This window comes from Pan troglodytes, chromosome 1 (genome assembly GCF_028858775.2).
Source record: "Pan troglodytes isolate AG18354 chromosome 1, NHGRI_mPanTro3-v2.0_pri, whole genome shotgun sequence".
NCBI classification, from domain to species: domain Eukaryota; kingdom Metazoa; phylum Chordata; class Mammalia; order Primates; family Hominidae; genus Pan; species Pan troglodytes.
In genome coordinates, this window is record NC_072398.2 from 170,921,657 (window position 1) to 170,944,902 (window position 23,246).

General features: G+C 37.7%; 1 protein-coding gene and 1 long non-coding RNA gene across 3 annotated transcripts in view; one reads left to right on the top strand and one right to left on the bottom strand.

The window, feature by feature from the left end:
* Positions 1–2,381: 2,381 nt before the first annotated feature.
* On the bottom strand, positions 2,382–5,711 carry LOC107966867 (uncharacterized). Its single transcript, XR_001706905.4, has 2 exons — positions 5,631–5,711; positions 2,382–2,542 (listed from the first exon to the last, which is right to left on the bottom strand). It is a non-coding gene; the product is annotated as an uncharacterized LOC107966867 (long non-coding RNA).
* Positions 5,712–5,892: 181 nt separating this feature from the next.
* C1H1orf87 (chromosome 1 C1orf87 homolog) overlaps positions 5,893–23,246 on the top strand; it is an 82,310-nt gene continuing 64,956 nt past the window's right edge. The window contains 2 exon segments of one of the 2 annotated variants that reach the window (NM_001280395.1): positions 5,893–6,022; positions 7,045–7,178. In NM_001280395.1, coding sequence (NP_001267324.1) covers positions 7,072–7,178 — 107 coding nt within the window. In that variant the 5' untranslated portion in view covers positions 5,893–6,022; positions 7,045–7,071. 2 annotated transcript variants of the gene reach the window in all.

The following is a 23,246-nucleotide window of genomic DNA, read 5'->3' on the forward strand; positions in this document are numbered from 1 at the left end:
CACAAAGAAATAATAAGTATTTGAGCCGATGGATATGATAATTACCCTGATTTAATCATTATACATTGTACACAAGTATTGAAATATTACTTTTACCCCATAAAATATGTATAAGGAAAGAACACTAATAGCAGTAAACTCTTGCAGTACCAAACGCTATTCTAAACATGTAAACTCATTTTATCCTCACATTATTGTACATACTGGTATTATTCATGAAGAAATAAAGTCACAGAAAGGCAAGGTAGTTGCCTGAAATAACATCATATTAAATGGAAACCAGGTATTGAACCCTGTTAAGGGTTGAATGGTGTCCCTGCCTCCCAATTTATTTGTTGGAGTCCTAGCTCTGACCATCAGATCTCAAATGTGACCTTATATATATGTAGGGTGGTTGCAGAGGTAATTAGCCCAATATCACTTGTGTCCTTATACACAAGGGGAGATTTGGACACAGACACACACACACAAGGAGAACAGCATGTGAACATAAAGACGGAGATCTACAAGCCAAGCAACATCACAGACTTCCTGCAAACCCCCAGAAACTAGGAGAGAGGCATGGAACAGATCCTCCTTCACCATCATCTGAAAGAACCAACCCTGCCAATACCTTGACCTCAGACTTCTAGCCTCCAATATCTGTGAGACAATGCATTTCTGCTCTTCAATCTCACTTTGTGGTACTTCGTTATAGCAGCCCTAGAAAACTACGACAGGGCCCAAAGTTGGCCCATCTAATCAGTATGCTACACAGTCTTGTTTTTCCAGAGCCAAGAGAGCATTTTAAGGAGAAAAGAAACTTGACCATATTTGCATTGTATTTAAAGTCGGCCTGCCTTTGCTTGTCTTTTTACCTGAAGTCCCCCATTAGTCATAAAGATTAGTAGCTTGGGTCCTGCATGTCTCTTGGAGAAAAAACAAATGTAACACCCCCATATCTTTGTAATACATCTCAGTTTAACATCAGTATTTGCCTCTCCTCTATTTGGACAAGAGACTTCACTGCAAAATGCCTCATTTTTATAGATCTAAGATTAGACTGTTCAAAAGAGCAGTTCTTTTTTGCTTCCTGTTTATAAACTCATTCTACTTTGACTTACAAGGGCAAAAACAAAACATTGGAGACCATTTTTTTTCCTCTTCCTTACTCTGTTTGATGGTAAATGTAAAATCCTGAAGTTTTAGGAGGGGGCATTCTTTGGTTCCCTTATTACAGCTATTTGTCTTTCTTTGGGAAGAAAGGAGAGAGCGCTGACTCGGATGGAGATGTTTCTGTGGAATCTTTCTCTGGTGACTCGTAATCTAAAGCTGTTGAATTCAAGGAACGCAGTTTTAACCACAGTATTTAATCTTATGGAGACATTTATTGCACAGCTTTTTGTTTTGCCTTGTTTAATATAAACCACTGGAGAGATGTTTCGTGGTTGTGTCATTTCATAAAGCAGAGTGTAAAGTAGAAAATAGCAGCTAAGAAAAGACCACTCCTTAGGAATTCTGTCACAGAATCTGCATTCTGTAAGGAATGAAGAGCCTTAAAACAGCAGCAATAAAAATATTATCACTAATACATATTTGTAGTAACAATGGCTAACTAACATCCACAGAGGAAGTAAGGAGGAGGGGCTGGAGGGGCTATAGAGGCTACTTCCAGAGTCAGGCACACCTGGATATTTTATTGTGCTTCAGACTTTTCCTAGCTACATTCCCTTCTGCAAGTTCTTTATCTTCTCTAAGCCTCAGGTTCCTAATCTCTGATATGAGAATATTAATAGTCTTTTTTCATAAGGTTGTTATGAAGATGAAATGGAATGTTGAATGAAAAGCTCTTAACTCAGTGTCTGGCACATACTAAATATTCACTAAATATTAGCTGCTATTGTTATAAACAAGAATATAATTTATTATAAGCCTGTTGCATGTCAGGGGCCTCCAGGTACATTATCTCTAATCCTGATAACAACCTTAGAGGGTAATTATTATTTTCTCCACCTTACAGATAAAAGAGTTAAATTACTTGTTCAAGGTCACTCAGCAGAAGTTCCCTCGGGTCTGAAAAATAGATCAGATTTCACCTGAATACCATCAAACTGGTAGAAGAGCTGCCCAATAGAAAGCCTCTCACCAATGCCACTATGTTTCAAGTTGGCATTTGTAAAACCTACGGAGTCAAGATAAGGTCAAAGGATAGTCTTTAGTAGAATAACTAATTTGATCAAAACCAATTTGCTCCTTCAAGCTTTATCACAGAATTTATAGGAAAACTCAAAATGCCATCCAATCAATTAACTGTATCCTATAGATAAAATTTAATAACCTGAAGTTTAAGAGTCTCTATCTTAGGTCTCTTTGGGTAAAGATTAATGACAGTCATCTCAAAATATTTTAAACAAAAGGGATGTTTATTACTCGTGTGTTTGAGAGTTCTGGAATCTCTAATTTCAGGCATAGCTGGATCCAGGCTCTTTGCTTTCCTCTCCTTCTCCACACTGGCTCCATTTTCAGCTCTGCTTTTCTCTGTTGGCTGAGTTCTTCCTCCTCTCTGAAAAATTGCAGTATGTGTTGATACAGATATCAACACCTTATCCTCACAGTCTAGTAATCTTAACAGATATAAACTTTTTTCCTCCTACATGTGTGTACAAATGATCCTTGAACAACACAGGTTTGAACTGTGCAGGTGCACTTATAGGCAGATTTTCTTCCAGCTCTACTACCTCCAAGACAGCAAGATCAATACCTCCTCTTCCTCCTCCTCTTCAGCGTACTCCATGTGCAGATGTTGAGGATAAAGACCTTTATGATGATAACTTTCACTTAGTAAATACATTTTCTCTTCCTTATGATTTTCTTAATAAGATTTTCTTTTCTCTAGCTTACTTTATTATAAGAATACATTATATAATACATATAACATACAAAATATGTGTTAATTTATGATGTTATCAGTAAGGATTCCAGTCAACAGCAGACTATAAGCAGTTAAGTTTTGGGGGAGTCTAAAGTTACACGCAAATTTTCAGCTGCATGAGGAGTCATCACCCCTAACCTCTGTGTTGTTCAAGGGTCAGGTGCATTGGTCATTGATAAGAACTCTGGCCTTCTTAAGCCATAGAGTATAATCAAGCAGGACTTTGATTGAAAATGCCCACAAGGACTCCTTGAAATAGGAAAAGAGATTCCCAAACAAAGCATTCATTTCACAGAAAGAAAGAATAGGCAAGCGTTTTAGGTAGACAAAACTCCCACCTGTACCATTTTCATTAGAGTATTTTTTAGAGAGAAATTTTAATACTTAATTTTGGTTCTATTCTCCTTCATTCATTTGGTCAAAAAATTTTGTAGAGCACACTATAATCTAGACACTGTTCTGGATATTTAACAAACACAGAGAAGAAAAAGAAAAGAAGAGTCCTTCAATAGCATGACGTTAAATTTTCCCATGGATAATATAATAAATTACCACACACAAATGTATTGTCTTACATTTTTGAAGGTTAGAAATCCAAAATCAGTCTCACTGGGCTAAAGCCAAGGGGTCAGCAGAATAGATTCCTTCTGGGGGTCTTGAGTAGAATCAGTTTCCTTGCCTTTTCTAGCTTCCAGAGGCCGTCTGCATTCATTGGCTCATGATCCCTTCCCCAAATCCCTGTACCCTCTTGCCTCCATTGTCACATTTACTTCCTCTTCTGTCATCAAATCTCTCTCACCTCCCTCCTATAAAGACACTCGTGATTACATTTAGGGCTCATCTGAAAAATTTAGATAATCTTCTCCTCTCAAGTTCCTTCACCTAATCACATCCGTAAAGTTCTTTTTGCCATGGAAGGTAATATTCACAAGTTCTGGGGATTAAAAGGTGGACATCTTGAGGGAGGGGCATTATTCAGCCCTCTACAGCATAGCACGAGAAGCCCGGACAACCAAAGCAAATAAATACCACACTCTCAGACAAAGACACACATATTTCCTAAGAGAGAAACCACAAGTTATAGATAAGATGAAGAAGCCACTTTCAGCTCTGGAATCCAGTTTGGCTTCTTCAAAAATAAGAGCAAACATTTATATTGTTCGTTATGTGTCAGGCATTGTTCTAAGTTCCTTTCTTATATAACTCGCTTAAACTTCACAAAAAGTCATCCTCATTGTATAGAAGAGGAAACTAAAGCACAAAGATGTTAAGTGATTTGCCCAAGATTACACTGAACTAGCAGGGCAAGGATTTGAACTCAAAGTGTCTGATTCCCAAGTTCACATATCACTTGAGATCCAACTTAAAGAATGGATAGGCAGGCTGACACAGTGAGAAATGGAAGGGCATTATAGGCAGAGGAAACAAAGTGAACAAAGGCACTGAGGCAGAGATATGAAAGGGAGATTCAAGCCAGTGAGTAGACTGGATTGGATGCAGCATAACAAGCCTAGGAGAAGTAGTGGGAGATCAAGCTAGAGATCTAGCTTGAAGTCAGATAGTGGAAGGTCTTCAAACCACAGACACCTGCTGTGGCTGATGAGATCTTTCAGACATTTGAGTAGAGGAGGGGGCTTGTCAGAGTTGGGCCTTGGGAAGACTGATCTGGAAGCAACGTGAAGGCTAGGAGGGAGGAGTGAGAAGGGAGCTGTCCCCGCTTCTCTGCTCCCTTAACACTTTCTATATCATAGAATGTGGCTGTGTGTCTCACCCACTAGAGAGTGAGCCCCTGGAGGGGAGCTGAGTGTGCTGTCCACCTCTGGCTGCATGTGCCAGCGGGTGATATATTCACCTGTAAAGCACAGTACAGCTAGAGGTTAGGAGGCAGGGGAACAGATGCTGGAGCTGCTGCTGCCTATGTTGATGCAAATAACAATACCGTTTGGGAATCAATCTAAAGTGTCTTTGCCTGCATCAGCTGAAGTTTCTTTTAGCATAATAACAACTGTCTGGAAATGTAGGATATGCAGATCTATATTCTAATCTTAGCTCTGTACTTGCTTTTGCAGGATTTGGAGTAGTTTATCAATACCCCAACTTGTTTCTTTTCTCTTTAAAATAAAGTAAAACTATTTTGTTTATAACTATTAACTTGTGAGGTGAGAGTTATCCAGCTTGTCATAGGGATCTGGCATAGAGACAGTACTCAACGTTATTATTATCAATCTATGATATTCTGGGTTTTTTGTTTCTTTGTTTGTTTGATATGGAGTCTCGCTCTGTTGCCCAGGCTGGAGTGCAGTAGTACCATCCTGGCTCACTGCAAGGTCCACCTCCCAAGTTCAAGCAATTCTCCTGCCTCAGCCCCCTGAGTAGCTGGGATTACAGGCGCGCACCACCACGCCCGGCTAATTTTTTGTATTTTTAGTAGAGACGGGGTTTCACCATGTTAGCCAGGATGGTCTCAATCTCCTGACCTCGTGATCTGCCCACCTCGGCCTAACAAAGTGCTGGGATTACAGGGGTGAACCACTGAGCCCCGCCGATATTCTTATTTAATTTAGTCACCAAATCGCAGTTAGGACAGTGTTGTTATTTTGCCCCGTTTTACAGATGAGGAAACAATCTCAGGGAAAAGAAGGGATTTACTCAAGCCATACAGTGGAGACGTCTGGATTTGAACCTACTGTGTTGGAATCTCAACTATGTGCAAACTCACAAAGGGAAATGAAGCCTTCGGAGGAAGGGCGGGACAAGGGTGACCACACAGGTGAGCGAGATGGGCTTCTAGAAGGACGCCCGCATATCTCTGAGGAACAGAGAAGGCACAGATCAAAAACACCTAGGCTCTTCATCCGTCGGCAGCCAGAGCCTGGGTCCATTGCCTAGGCAGTGGAGAAAAACCTGGTCCCCGCCCAGAAACAGCCTTCAGCGTCCTTAGCGACCAGGGCGGAACAGGCGCCGCCCGCGACGCGGGCCCTGTGATTGGCCGGATTCCTGGGCTCGGTCCCCACGCCCCGTCCCGTCCCCGGGTCTGAGAGTGTCAGCTTCCTGGGGAGAAGCACGGACGGCGCACCTCTGAGCTGCCAGGGTGGGGACGCTGCCCTAGCGGTAAGCCCCCCGACTCTGTTCTCTCCGGGCAATCAGGGCCGACACGCAGCTGCTGGGCAGGGAGGGGATTTGAGGATCACGAGTTCCGGGTCTGGAAGATTCCAGACAGGTGCAAAGAGGCTGCAGGTCCCCGGGATGAGGGGCTGCCCTAGCACAGCAGGTCTTTAGTATTGGACTTTTGGGAAGAACCCTGGCCTAGACATCAGACCCAAGTACTGGAAACAGTCCCGTCCTTCATTCCTCTGTGACCCTTGTCAAATAACACACCCTCTCTGGGCCTTAGTTTTCCAATCTGTGAAGGAGCCTTTGGAGTAGAATGATTTCTAAAGGCCTTTCAGTCTCTGGGTGGTTCTAAAAGGGAGTGTTCAGCTGTGGCCAGATTTACTGAACTTCTGATTTTCCCTTGGCATCACTCTGTTTAAACACCTTGTGCAGGAGTTCAATTTCAGATTCATTGTATTGTTGTAGAAAGAGATCAGTGATCACAACAAAAGTCTGTCTGTCTTGTGTACAGTCTCCCTTCAGATGCATTATCTCCTTGGATTCACCCTCAAGTCCCTGAGAACAGACCTAGAATTACCCTGATCTCATAAATGGGGAAACTAAACATCAGAACTGAATATGGATTCTTCATATGTCCCACTAATGCCCTTGTTTCTGCTCTGACCTCACTGGAATTCCATCCTATGTCTTGTAGTACAGGAAGGTAGAGTCACCTAATGATTCAGTAGATCTGCTGTGCAGACCTCTTAGGTGAGATTCCCAAGTCAGCTAATTACTGGTGATGTGATGTGATGTGAGTAAGTCATATAGCTACATTTTTCTTGTTTGCTCAACAGTAAAACAAAAATGATAATAGTAGTTAAAAATATCTTTCTCATGCCTTTGTTAGGAGTGTTAAGTGAGGTAATATAGGTGAAACACTTTGTCCTGCTATTATTATTGCTTGTTGTTATTGGCAAGGATGATGCAGTTCCCTAATGGAAAATCAAGAGGAACTATTTACTTATTTTCACCCCTAGGGATCTGAAGGGATTTTGAAAGGAATCATGTCTTCAGCCTGGAAGACTCCCCGTGGATCAGATGCAATGCCTGAGATCATGGTGAAAATCATTGGAAGTAAACACTTTCAATACCTCGTGGAGAAGCCAAAGATGTAAGTCCATATTTGAAAAATATCTATGTTGCTTGGATGATAATGAAGTTTTATTGTTTTGTTTTCACCCAGAAATTTAAACTTAAAAAATGCCATCCATGGAAAACGAAGTCATTAAGATGCAACAGTAGAGGTAAAATCGTGTTGATAACTTCCATGTGCACTGTTTTCCTGATATTTTTCATCTTTATAATTCCCCATACTCCTTAATTACTTGGGCTGATTTTCCAAATAGATGGGAAATATGAGCATTGCGACATTTATAAATATTAATGGAGCACTGCTGCCTTTTCTCATCGGGCTTGTAATCTACCACATGTACTAATTTTGGGGAGAGTGGGGGAGGTTTAATAGTCAATTTGTTGTGAATTAAAGGAGTAGGATTAATACAGAATCATAAATTGTAAGGTTTTCACTTACTCCTGTTTGTATTTGATACTCCTCTAAGCTTGGGCTTCTCAGATCATGGCTAAGATCTCTTTCTTCTATTCCAAACCCATCACAGTCACATTTAAGAGATGACACTCCTGTATTTCTAATATTCACCAGATGTTTCAGCACAGAACAGTATGACTAGCTCTTTCTTACAGAGTTTCAGTGGCTCAAAAAAGGAGGGAAGGTACTAGATCTGTCTTTCATATAGTAGGCGTTCCATAAGTAATAGCTAGTCAAAAATTACTTTTCCTTCCTAAGATTATTTCCTTAGCTCTATCTTCTATTTCAGAAACTCATAGACTGAACAAATATACAAAGATATGGTATTGTTGAACATAGGTGCAAGAAGAAATTTTTGCTAAACCTAGCTGTCATCAGAATCACTGGGAGAGACCTCAAAAATACAGATTCAGGAACCAGCTCAAGGTCTGCTGAATCAAAATCTCTGAATGTAGGTCACCAAGACTGCTGTTATGAAGTACAGGCTTTAATAAGGCTTTAGAAAGGCACATTAGTTCTACTTCCCTACTATCAGTATTGTAAGGTCTAGAGGGATTCCAAAGTGACTGCTATAATCAGTTAGTAATGTCTGCCACTGCACAGGAACTGAGGTTTGCAGCATGTGATTCATACATTTGGGATCCCTACAGTGCTGAGAGGTGTGAAATTGAATCTTAGGTCTGATTCTTTCTTGCCTTTTTGACATTGGGAAAATGAATTAACATCTTTGGCCTTGGATTCTACATATATGAAGTGGGGATAAAACAACACCTATCTAGTAATAGGGTTATTGTGAGGATTAAATGAGAAAAAGTATGCAAAGCACCTTTCCAGTGTCTATTATAAATAACATGCTTAGTAAATAATCCTGCTATTATTATAGAAGTCTTTCTATAGATATTAAAAATGTAACAAAAAATCGAACCTCTTTCTCTGAAATGTTTGATGTCCCTTTTATATTCTATGCCTAGGACACAGTTTATGTCTGTTTTGTAGATGAGGAAACTAAGACACTGTGATATCATAAGCGATTATTTTGAGATATGTCAAATCCCTGTCACTGTCAAGAAAAGTAAATAGAATTAGTTTGGACACCTGGCTCAGATCTCCTACCTGGAAAACTATATTATTACTAATTCCATTCCTTATTTAGGTTATTTGTTTAGCCTTATTCTCTCCCAAACTCCTTGCTTTTTCCAAGGGTAGGGAGCTTAATATGTTTTTAAACAGAAAGCAAGGAGTAGTATTTAATTTTTAAAATAGTGAAAAGTTAGCTTTATCTTATAGGAAGGTGCCTTTCCCCATTTTGTTTTCTAACCTTCAGGAACCAAGAAATAAAAGAGCACATTAAATCAGCTAAATTAATTGTAAAATAAAATATGCAGTTCTATCTCTCCTATTATAGTATAACAATTGGTATTTTTTTAGGTAGTAAGATGGATATTTTGCTTGTTTGTTGTGTTTCCTATAGACTTCATGTTACTGTTGCTGGGATGACATAGGATAATTGATGTGCATTGCTAAAATATTCTTGTATGTTTAAAAATAAATAATTCTTAAATGCTTCTTGTTGCTCAGGTAAGGAAAGTGCCGCCACTATCATGTCATTCATGCTGCAGAATCTGTCTTCCAAAAAGTGTTTATACTCATAAACCAGGGCCTCAAAATGCTGTTTTCTTTGGATTGAATAAGTTGAATCCATTAATAAAAATCCACTTAAGCAGCATAAGTAAACATCAAAAAATAAAGGCTTCTCCAAAATGAAAATTTGAATTAAAAGAAAATCATGGATCAATAATGGATAGAAAAAGAGAAATCTTCTGTATAACCACATTTAGCTCAGATTTCCTGCAAGACATGTGTTGATGATGGGATGGTATGACAGACTTGAAGGTAGCCTTTTAGATGCAGCCCACTATATTAGCTTGCTAGGGCTGCTGTAATAGTGTACCACAAACTGGGTGGCTTAGAACAACAGAAGTTCATGGTCTCAAGGTCTAGAGGCCAGAGGTCTGAAGTCAAATTGTCCATAGAGCTGTGATCCCTATGAAGGTGCCAGGGAAAGACCTATGTGTTCTAGGCCTCCCCTTGTTCTCGCAGTTCCTTGGCTTGTGGCAGCATATCTCCAAGCTTCACATGGCTTTCTCCCTGCATCTGCATCTGTGTCCAAATTGCCCCTTTTTATAAAGACATCAGTCAATTACATTAGGGGCCCACCCTAATCCAATATGATCTAATCTCAGCTCATTACATTTGTAATAACCGTATTTCCAAATAAGGTCATATACTGAGGTATGGGGGTTAGAATATCACCACAGGAATCTTGGCAGGGCCACAGTTCAACCCATAACAACCAGACTCCCATTTTACAGATGAGGTGAGATAACTAAGGCCTCAGTGGTCTTAAAGCAAGCCCCTGAAGTTCCAGGTTGGTTATTAAGAACTAAGACTGGAATGGAGCCCTCCTTCCCTCTTTCCTTAAGTTAACCTGTGTAATTGCTCACAGATCAAAGAAAAATACTTATATTTAGTATACATATATTTCACAAAAGAGAAAAAGAGACTAATGTTTGGGCTTCAAGGAGTGAAACAGGTTTCCCCTTATTTGTGCCATCATGATCTTCCTCCTAGGTCACTGTAACCGCCTCCCAACATAGTTCCCTGTCTCTAATCTTCACACACTCTACTTGACTCTCTGCAGTTTTGCTCCTGAATGTGTAGTCCATGCATCCCCAGCATCAGTCTTAGCTGGGAACTTGTTAGAAACAGAACCTCAGCTCCCTTCCTGATATATTGAGTAAGAATCTTACTTTAAACCTGAATTTTCAGGTGACTCCTCCACACATTCCAGTTTGAGAAGCCCCATTCTCCAGTATGGCCAGGGTGATCTTTCTAAAATAAAAATTTAATGACGTGCTGCCACCACCAGACCCACATTTGCCTGCCCCACCTGGGGGCTCCTGTAACACCCGTAAGGAATAGTACATGCTTACAACTTCCTATGCATTTCTGTCTCCCCAATTTACTGTAAATTATATATGCACAACTATATCCGCAGCGCAGAGGATAAAATATTGTACATGGTAAAAGCCTATTAAATAAATTAGAGTGACATGGCTGCCAAGAAAAATAAAAATCTAGAAAGATAATACTTAGTTGCTTTAAATAAATCCAAATCTAAAGGCCCATGCTGTTAAAATAACATCCAGATGTTACTATGCAATCCTGATGAGTAACATGCCATGTGACAGGAGACAAATATTCTCATTTTCAAAAAGGAGATAGGAGCTAGTAATAATATCACAGAGTCAGAGGCTTGTGGACAATCCCTGCCAAAACTGTAGGCCAAAGAATTAAATATATTAGTTGTGAAAATAAAACACCAAGAGTAAGTATGCATTGACTAAAAATAGATTATGCCAAACTGTTCCATTCTCATCATTGACAAGATTACTGCAGCCCAAATGAAGAGAATGATAAAGACAGTATGTGTTGATTTTGGTGAGTCATTGGGCACAACTTTTTCACAAAGGCATGAAACAAGGCAGAGAACTCTAGACTGGATGGTGTTGAGATAGGTGATACATCAACAAAGTGGTGATGGAACAATTGATATAATCACAACTTGCTGGAGGTGGGGAGGATTTGTGTGTGTGACCCTGCTCTTATTCAACAGTTTTTAATACACAGTCAAAGGAAGATAGACAAATTGTTTTTGTAAACCCATAGGTAGCAGAAAGCTGAGAAGCCTTGGCAGGGAAATAAGCTAAAACCAACAAGATTAAATAAACAGAAATATATGCAAAGGCTATCTTTGGAGAAGTGTACATGGAAATGGTTATATGGAATAAATGTTTGGGTATTGCCTGTGTTTGAGCTTAGCATGAGTCAAGGGTATTCAGACAGAGAGATGTGGAGGCTCACTCTACACAGAACTCAGTGGAGTACTGCACACTTCATTCTGGATGCCACATTTTAGGAGGCGCCCTGGCATGCTAAAGGTGGGGGCAGAAGAGGGCATTATGAAATATCCATTGACCAGAACAGAGGCCTCAGAAATAACACCACACATCTACAACCATCCGATCTTCAACAAACCTGACAAAAACAAGCAATGAGGAAAAGATTTCCTATTTAATAGATGGTGCTGGGAAAACTGGCTAGCCATGTGCTGAAAACAGAAACTGGGCCCCTTCCTTATACCTTATACAAAAATTAACTCAAGATGGATTAAAGACTTAAATGTAAAACATAAAACCAAAAAAACCCTGGAAGAAAACCTAGGCAATACCCTTCAGAACAGAGGCATAGGCAAAGACTTCATGACTAAACTACCAAAAGCAATTACAACAAAAGCCAAAATTGAGAAATGGGATATAATTAAATTAAAGAGCTTCTGCACAGCAAAAGAAACTATCATCAGAGTGAACAGGCAACCTACAGAAAGGGAGAAAATTTTTGCGATCTATATATCTGACAAAGGGCTAATGTCCAGAATCTACAAGGGACTTAAATAAATTTACCAAAAAAAAAACCCCATCAAAAAGTGGGCAAAAGATATGAACAGACACTTCTCAAAAGAAGACATTTATGTGGCCAACAAACATGTGAAAAAAAGCTCACCATCTCTGGTCATTAGAGGAATGCAAATCAAAACCGTAATGAGATACTATATCACACCAGTTAGAATGGCAATCATTGAAATGTCAGGAATGAGATACTATATCACACCAGTTAGAATGGCAATCATTGAAATGTCAGGAAACAACAGATGCTGGTGAAGATGTAGAGAAATAGGAACGCTTTTACACTGTTGGTGGGAGTGTAAATTAGTTCAACCATTGTGGAAGACAGTGTGGTGATTCCTCAAGGATTTAGAACCAGAAATACCATTTGACCCAGCAATCCCATTCCAAAGGATTATAAATCATTCTACTATAAAGACACATGCACACGTATGTTTATTGCAGCACTGTTCACAATAGCAAGACTTGGAACCAACTCAAATGCCAATCAATAGTAGACTGGATAAAGAAAATGTGGCACATATACACCATGAAATATTATGCAGCCATTAAAAGGGATGAGTTCATGTCCTTTGCAGGGACATGGATGAAGCTGGAAACCATCATTCTCAGCAAACTAACACAGGAAGAGAAAACCAAACACCACATGTTCTCACTTATAAGTGGGAGGTGAACAATGAAAACACATGGACACAGGGAGAGGAACATCACACACCAGGGCTTGTCAGTGGGGGGTTGGGGGAAGGGGAGGGTTAGCATTAGAAGAAATACCTAATGTAGGTGACAGGTTGATGGGTGCAGCAAACCACCATGGCATGTGTATACCTATATAACAAACCTGCACATTCTGCACATGTATCCCAGAACTTAAATTTTTTAAAAAAAAGAACATTTGTGATTCATGGGAGGATGTCAAAATAGCAACATTAACAAGAGTTTGGAATAAGTTGATTCCAACCCTCATGGATGACTTTGAGGGTTCCAAGACTTCAGTGGAGGAATCACCGCAGGTGTGGTGAAAATAATAAGAGAACTAGAATTAGAAGTGAAGCCTGAAGATGTGACTGAATTTCTGCAATCTCATGATAAAACTCAAATAGATAAGGAGTTGCTTCTTGTAGATAAGCAAAGAAAGTGGTTTTTTGAGATAGAATCAATTCTCCTGGTGAAGATGCTGTGAACATTGTTGAATTGACAACAAACGATTTAGAATATCATATAAACTTAGTTGATAAAGCTGTGGCAGTAATTGAGAGGATTGATTCCAATTGTGAAAGAAGTTTCCCTGTGGGTAAAATGCTATCAAACAGCATCATATGTTACAGAGAAATCTTTTGTAAAATGATGAGTCAATGGATGCAGCAAACTTTATTGCTGTCTTAAGAAATTGCACAACCACTGCAACCTACAGCAACTACCAACCTCATTAGTCAGCAGGTATCATCGAGGCAAGCCCCTCCACTATCAAAAAGATGAGGACTTGCTAAAGGCTCACAGATGATTATTAGCATATTTTAACAACAAAGTATTTTTAATTAAGGTATGTGCATTGTTTTTTAGACTATTGTATTGCACACATAAGAGACTACAGTATAGTGTAAATATAACTTTTATGTGCACCGTGAAACCAAAAAAATTATGTGAATCACTTTATTGTGATATTTGCTTTATTGCAGCTCTCTGGAACTAAACCACAAATCACTGAGCTATACCTGTAATTTGCATTGATATTTATACCCAAGATATGCAAAGTTCTGGTATTTTCCCATGTGACTCTCCTAAAGCCCATATTCTGTCATTTTTGAATCCTCCAAAACCATTTATATTAATAAATTCTTTGTGACTTGTCTTAAACTCCTTTAAGTGTTAAAGTTAATGGTTTTAGAAATTAATGTATATATGGAATTCCATCAACTTCCTTTTCACAAATATTAACTGAGCACCTACTGAGTGCCAAGCCATGGAGACACAGAAGTGTACCTGAAGTTCTAGTGATGGGAAACACATAATAGACAGATAAACAATGATTGTTCATGCAGGGATAGTGCAATAAGGAAAAATAAAGGAACATAAGGGTCTATCAGCTCTTAAAGGGTCCCAGAAGCTGTCTCTGAGCAAGAGACATTTGAACTGAGACAGTGCAGAGATAAGCAGCTAGAATTATGCAATGAGAATTATCCCAGGTTAGCTACCAGTGAGCTAAGACTAACCCAGCCTTCCTCCGTGTGCTTATGGCTCTACCAGATTTAAACTCTCCATGAAGCTAATAGTATCTTCTTCCCTCCCCTGCTCAAGAAAAAGAGGCTGCAACTATTCACAGGTCTCAAGTTTGCCCAATATTGGGCATCTGACATTCTCATTTACTGTTACAAACCGATGGCACTTAAGTTGACCGCCTGGAGCCCAGGTAATTTTTTTTTCTTTTTGTATAAGGTTGCCTCATGCTTGCCTCCTTGTATTAGTCAGGGTTCTCTAGGGGGCAGAACAAATAAGATATATATAAATAATATATATTTTATATATTATTAAATATATATATTAAATATATATATTTAATATATATTTTATATATTATATATATTAAATATATATATTTTATATATTAAATATATATATTTTATATATAAAATATATATAAAATATTTAAATATTTATATGTATTTTATAATAAATATTTATTTATATATTATATATTTATTATTTATTTTATATTATATATTATATAATATAAAATATTATATATTTAGAATATATATTTAGAATAAATATATATTTATATATAATAAATATATAAATATATAATTATATTTAATATATAAAAATATATTATTTTTATATATATTATATATAATATATAAAATATATATTATATATAATATATATTATATATATTAAATATATAATTATATATATAAATATATATTTTATATATATAATTATATATTTAATATATAAAATATATAATATATATTTATATATAGGATATATATTATATATAGGACATATATATTATATATGATATATATATCCTATTAGTTTTATATATATAAAATATATATAATGATGATTATTAGCATATTTTAGCAATAAACTATTTTTAATTAAGGTATGTGCATTTTTTTAGACAATGCTATTGCACACATAATAGACTACAGTATAGTGTAAACATAACTTTTATGTGCACCATGAAACCAAAAAAAGTATGTGAATCACTTTGTTGTGATATTGTGTGTGTATATATATATTATATATTACATATATTACATATATAGTATATATATTATATATAATTTATATATTATATATAAAATATATATATAATATATAAAGGGGAGTTTATTAAGTATTAACTCACACAATCACAAAGTTCCACAATAGGCCATCACAAGGTGAAGAACAAGGAGAGCCAGTCTGAGTCCCAAAACTGAACAACTTGGAGTTCAATGTTGGAGGTCAGGAAGCATCCAGCACAGGAAAAAGATGTAGGCTGGGAGGCTAGGCCAGTCTAGCCTTTTCACATTTTTCTGCCTGCTTTATATTCTAGCTGCACTGGCAGCTGATTAGATGGTGCCACCCAGATTGAGGGTGGGTCTGCCTTTCCCAGCCCACTGACTCAAATGTTAACCTCCTTTGGCAACACCCTCACAGACACACCCAGGATCAATAATTTGCATCCATCAATCCTATCGAGTTGACACTCAGTACTGGCCATCACACTCATAAAAACCAGAACACCATCCCTCACCAGGAGCACAGTGCTCAGGATCAGGGAACCCATATACCTGCTGCTTTTCTGCCACTGAGGTCCAGCTTGCACCAAGTGATACCACAGGTACTCGCCTCCATCCTAGTGACTCCACAGACCTACAGAGAAAGTAAATCATGTAAATATCTGATGAAAGAGCATTCTAAGGAGACAGAATAGTCAGAACAAAGCCTCTTGGTATGCTTAAGAAAGAGCAGGAAAGCCATTTTTTGTGGAGCACGGTGGGGAATGGGGAGAGGAGCAGGAAATAAGGTCAGAGAAGCCAGTAGGGCCATAGTAGGAACTTTGGATTTTGTTCCATGTAGAATGGGAAACCATTGGAAAATTGAGAGCAATGCTGCTCACATTGTATTTATGTTTTCTAAAGGCTGCTTCTGTCTGTTAAGTGGTGAGTAACTTGGGAGTGACACAAATAAAAAGAGAGAAAACATTTGGAGAGTTATTATGATAATCCAGGCAGGAGATGGAAGCACTGAACAATGATAGTCCATACATAAAGTATGGATAAATTTTGTGATTGAAAAATTCAAGTATCCCAATTATTATTTTTTAGAAACAACTGATCAATAAGCCTTATCTTTGTTTACTACTTTTCTCACTATACAATCTACACAATAGCTGAATATCTATGAACTCAATCTCTCATTAAAACTGAACAATAACATCACAGAAGATACTTATCTTCATTTTTACAAGTTCAAAATAATAAAGTAGTATGCTAAAATCATACTTCTATTAAGCCCTTTCCACTGCATTAAACTGCTTCTGTATTAATATCCTGGAATAATTTTTGTTTGTTTTTGTTTGTTTTTGTGTTTGTTTTAGGCACTGTGAGAAGTATAAAGAAGCATAATATACTGTTGTTCTGGTCATAAGTCTGTAAATAAGAATACAGGGCATTATGAAACAAATGTTAAATAGATGTTTTAGAAAACTTATAAGTGTCCGTTGATCCCAAATATTGAGACTATGAGGTAACAGTTATTTTTGCCATTTGAATTCTATATAGTTTAAAAAATATAATACAAAGTCAAAGTCAAAAACAAAATACTGTTTACAACATATGTGACAGAAAAATAATTAACTCCTACATGCATAAAGGCTTTTCCAAATCAATGGGAAAAAGATGAACAGCCTCATTTCAATAATTGGCAATAGACCTAGACAGGAAATAGAAGAAATAAAAAGGAACAACAGATATGTGGGGGTATATTCAACCTGCAGGATAATAAAAGAAATGTAAACAGTAATGAGACATTATTTTTTACAAATCAAATTAGGAATGTTTTATAATGGAGATACCCAGTGCTGGCAGGTGTTTAGAGAAAATACTCATATGATACTGTGTTTTTTAAAGTATACTTATTGAAAGCCTTAAAAGTATATGTACTTTGGCATAAGATCTGTATCTATGAATCAGTTCTGTGGAAATGATTATGGATGGGTATAATGATTTGGTTTCGAAGATTTACACAAAAATGTGTGTTGTGTCTGGGTCCCAATAGGAAACAGATTATACACTCAAACAAGGATGGCTTTAGTTAAAAAGGACTAATTACAAAGATATATGCTGAGATTAAGAGAACTGCAAGTTATGGTGCAGGAATCATCGGCTAGCAGCTGCAAGGTTGGTAGGAGCACTAGGTCTGAAGAGAGGAGAGGAGGGGAATGTTACCGAAACTAAATAAAGGAAGCATTCTGCCGCTCGGGCCATCTTGAGAAAAGCAGTGACCTTTGGTCAAGAGACACAGGTAGCCTGAGTCAACCTTGCAGGGAGGGAACCTCCTCCTGCCAGGGCTACCCATTGGCCCAAACCACCTAGAATCATAAGACATAGGCACTGCTTTTCTTAGAGACAGGATCTCTGTCCATCACCCAGGCTGGAGTACAATGGAGGGATTGTAGCTCATTGCAGCCTGGAACTCCTGGGCTCAAGCAATCCTCCTGCCTCAGCTTCCCAAGTAGCTGGAACTACAGGTGTGCACCACAAAGCCCAGCTATTTTTTTTTTTTTTTTTTTGGTAGAGATGGGGTTTGGCCATGTTGTCCAGGCTGGTCTGGAGCTCCTGGCTTCAAGTGATCTTCTTACCTAGGCCTCCCAAAGTATGAGATTATACGTGTGAGCCACTATGCCTGGCCTCATGGGCACCATTGATAGAGTAAGTCCACAGAGGTCAATTTCCTGGGGTTGAGAAGGATGGTGAGGATATAGGTGCAAAAGAAACATCTCCAGCAGAGCAGCAACATTGAAATTAATGAAAATTTGGAAATCAAATTAATGTTCAACAATATAGGAAAAATTAAATAAGCTATTTTATATCTATATAATGAAATACCATTAGACATTTAAAATGTTGGTGTAGAGATAGAAGTATTGGCCTGTAAAGGTATCTGTGTTATTTTGTCAATTGGAAATTTTTCTAAGAGATTAGAAAGGTTGATTACAATCAATCTTTGTTTTAGAAACAAAATAAAACTTCTCATGTGTGTATATGGAAGCTTTGTATAAAGAGATTAAATGATATTTGGCCACCTTTAGTTTCGCCAGCTAAGATTTTGAGATAAGAAATTTATATTGATAGAGTATTTTTTAAATCCATCATCTTTTTATATATTCCTGATTTAGTTCAACCTGATTAAACAAAATAACGTAGCAATAATGATTGCTCCTCGTTCCCATAGACCATGTGGATGCATCCAGACATGATGCAGAGACAGAACTGTTTATGCTGCATCCTCTCAGAGTATGGATAGAAGACCTGGCTCAGAAACTGTGCCCTACAGCACAGAGATCATTGGTGAAGAGGCCAGGCAGTTGCACAGTCATTTTGCTTAGACATGCAAAAGCGAAATAGGAGAGAATGCAAGTGCAAAAGACATTACATTTCAAGTCATTAAAGATTGGTTCCCAGATTTACATTTTAGCCAATAAACATTGGCTCCAGACTGGTAAAGCTGCACTGTCTGTAAAGCTCTTGGGTGTAATCCACCTGAGGACATCGTGATGCAACAATGTTTGGGTTGTTTTTCTTTTAATCACAATTGAGGAATGTGATTGCTTTATCAGAATAGATTTTTAATACTAATTAATCTTTGTTTTTTAAAGGGGGGTGATTTCTAAAATTTGTATTTACTGTGATTGGTAAATAACAAGGTGGCCAGATAGATTGCATTAATTATCTCTCTTTTTATCTATTTAAATAGATTTTCTTGAGTTCCTATCTACTACAAAACCTTTACTTTTTGAACTTTAGTTTTGTCTGTCAATAAAGGAAGTTTTGGGATTCCAGAGAAAGAAGCATCCCTTTGTACCTGAGTGATGAGGAGTGTGTGTATAAAGGAGCTAGCACTTTAAGTTATGATTAACATAAAATTACTATTTGTCGAGGGCTGCTGGAGGAACACCGGGCTTGGTGCTCAATATTTTATACATTTTATCTTGATAAGGATTATTTTTTCTCATCTCACAGCTGAGAACCTGAAAATCAGATATTCCCAAAGTCACACAACATGAAAGAATTTATGTGTGGTGACTGACACACATAAGCATTTAGATAGAACATATTAGCTAAAATAATTACATTGATAAAGAAATGATTCAAGTATAGGTTCAGGAGTTGAATGAACATATTTTTATGATCTTTTCGAAGACTAAATTTCTATGATAATAGTACATGGTATGGTTCCATGACATAAAAAAAAAAAAAGAAAAGAAAAAGAAACAAAAAACCTTCATACTTCGACACAATAGCATTAGCTACATTAGCACAGGCTTCACATTTCAGCTTCCCTGTGGAGTTTGGTGAGCTTTTTCAGCTGTACTCCCCTCCCATTTCCGATTTTATTTTTTATTGTCTTTTTAAAAAGAGAAAAGTCTGGTTGTCTTGATTATCTCTTATTACTTACAAATAAGAACATGCTTTCATTTACTGAAATTAGATCCCCATTCACTGTGTTGGCACACTCTAGGCTGTCTTCTCCAGAGGGTTTAGGGCCTGTTAGATGGCGCACAGTTGGAAATTGGTGGCATTGAGTCGCTGCCAAGGCTGGCAGACCTTTAAGATGGCATCTGGTGACCTTTTGCTGAGCCCCCTGGGTCCTTCATTTGAGATTTTATGTTCTCGGCAGGGGTGTAATCCAAATCAAATGTGAGATCTGGTGAGTTGGAGTTACATGGGAGGTGGGGCCAGCGGGGGATCCCTACCTTGCTTTGGGCAGAGGATGCTACTAGACGCCTTTGCAATGTTTCTTTCTAACCCTGAGACTCTGTGCTCTAATGGAGGGTGACTCTAATGGGCTGGTTTGCAGAAAGAGCCCAGTGAGAGAGGGAACGACTGGACAGTTTTCTCCTCATTTATTTATCATCCAGGAACACAGTAATCCTCTCTAATTGCTCTCATTCCTGGATGACACTAAACTCTTCACGGCACCCCCAGAGCAGCAGCTGAGGTCAGAAGTACATATGCGGAAGCTAGCTGTGTCTTGCTTCCAAGATAGTATTGATGGCGTTTTTCCCCCCTTCTTTTGAAATGGCAAATGTCTATTTTCAGTAATGTAGGTAGATGGTACACAAGCCTAGGAGGAAGAACTGTGAGTTTGTGAACAACATAACAACCAATGCGTGTTGACAAATTGTTTGTGCTAACCACAGACACATGCCGTTTCTCAGCTAGAGAGTCATTTTCTTGATAATTTTCAAAGCGCTATGTATTTTTTTTTAAATACAGCTTTTACTTGAAACAGATTTAACAGGTTATTTTTGGTTTTACATCTACAGGGACTGTTTTAAAAGATAGGCAGATACATTTTACATTTCTCAAGCAATTCTGTCCTGACACTGCCCACAAAAGGATTTCAAAGGTGATTAAAGCAAAGATAATCCATTGTCCCTGCCTTTATCCAAAAGAGTTAACTCCCTGCCAAAAGACCATTTTTGCCTTCAAATCCTGCATTTCCTACTTTGGTTACCTGCTCCTGTACTTTCAGCTCCTCACATAATCCCAAACTTCCATGGACCTTCCTCTGACTCTACTGCCAATAGGATCTGAGTCTGTGCAATGAAGTAGACAGGTTTAAATCCTGGCTCCACTACTGAAAAGCCATGTAAATAGAATTAGGCCAATCACATCAACTTTCCTGGCCTTAATTTCTTCATTCTAAAATAATAATAATAGGAATACCTGACTATATGGTTGATTTAAGAAATATATAATCTAATGTATATAAATAAGTATAGCGTGGCTGTCATGTTAAATGTTCAGCAATAATATTATTTATGTAACCATTGCAAACCATAGTTATTTCTGTTTCTTATGAACTTCAAATAGTACTGAATCTTTGTAATGTTCATTTGGCATTTATTTATATGCTAACTGGGTATGTTTCATATTACTTATGTAAATTTTATACCAATTTAATACTTTATAGAGATACAACATACCTATATTTACATAAAGGTATACATCATAAGTCTACCACTCACTGAGTTCTCACAAATGTGATATACTCATGCAATAAACACCCAGATCAAGAAACAAAATAGTACCAGCATCCCAGAAACCCCGTTATGCTTTCTTCTGGGCTATACATCTCCCCTCAAAGGTAATCACTACCCTGATTTCTACAATATAGTTTTACCAGTTGTTAGCTTTATTGTTTGCATTATTTTTGGACAACCAAATGAAATTTAAATTTCTTGAAGGCAGGGAACATATATGTCTTCTCTCACTGCAAAAAACTATTTGTCAAATATACACTCTCCTTCTCATACTCCCGTCTTGCACTATTATCATTTGAGTGTGTTTGTCTGGCAAAGCCCCAGTTCTGTGTGAGCCTCACTGTCTGCCTTCTCTGCATGTCTGCGAGGACTACTGGGTGAAGTGCCATTCACCCTCTCAAATTGATTTCACAAAAATCAATGGTCTTTAACCTTAACTGGCCACTCAGTTGGCCCAGCCAACCTGTCTTATTTTTCTGATCACCCCTCTTCCACTCTTCATAGCAGCTGTCCCAAACCATCTGCCCTTAATTCAGACTTTCTACCCCATCATTTCCCCGATGAGACCCAAGGTAACCACACCTTGTTGTCAGAGAAAATTCAAGCTGTCAGCAATTTGATCAACATCTTGTCATCAAATGTACTAATTTGCCTACATCCTTACCTATTTTTCTACAACCTTAACCCTGAGGTTTCCCTTCTGTGTCTGTCCTCTCAATGACTTCCATTTCCCTTTGTCAAGGTTCATCTTATATCATCAATGATATCCTCTCCTTTTCTGCAGTTCAACTGGCTATTCACCATTGGCATTTCAACAGGCTAAACTCCCTAACATCTTTGAACATGATAACAAAGTCTTATCTGAAACCCTATATTCCACATCAATCATCACCCCATCTTTCTCCCTTCTTGCAGCCAAACTTCTTCAGACAGGTCTTTATACTTCCTGTCTACATTGCTTGTCCCCCCTCTTTCTTCAATCCACTTCAGTCTAGCATCCACCTACATTACCTCATTGTAACTCCCTATACCAAGATTCCTGACTACATCTTCATGGCTAACCCAATGGACCCTTTTCAGAAATTTCCTTTCTCAGCAGCATTTAATACTGTTGTCTTCTCTCTAGAGACATCCTCTTGCTTTTCTACCAAGTCTTCCTTCTAGTCTCCTGATTTCCCTTCTACTTTACCGGGAATTTTTTTAAAGCTCTTTTTAAGGCTCATCTTTCCTCTTTAAATGTAGTATCCATCAGAGTTTTTTCCTAGGCCTTCTTTTCTTCTTGTGCTACCACCACCAAGAGGATGACTATAACAATATACATATATTCAAATTATTGCCCATGGTTTGGTCTTATTCAAATCAACAAGTATTGGAGTTCAACAAGTATTATTTAAATCAATGAATGTTATATTTAGATAACATGATATGCTTGTAAATGGATCTTTTCCACTGTATCTATAAATAACAGCTAGAATTTATAGAATGCCATGTAGTACAAGGCATAGCTACTTTGAAACTTATTTTTTCTGATTATAGAATAGTATTTTCCTATGTAGAAAATTTAGAACAATAATACTATGAAGTATAATCTGACATGATATAGTGTAATAGAGTGTAATGTAATACGCTGAGTTCTACCACCCAGAGATACTGTTAACTTCTGGCACATTGTTTGCTACATGGAATAGGCACACACGTTATATACATGCCTTTTACACAGTTGAGACAATCATATATTCACTTACTTTTATAAGTGGACATTTACTTGTATCATTAAATTATTCATAACTATTTTAATGACTTCATACCCTTTATCACGAGCAAAGAATGAAATAGTCAATGCAT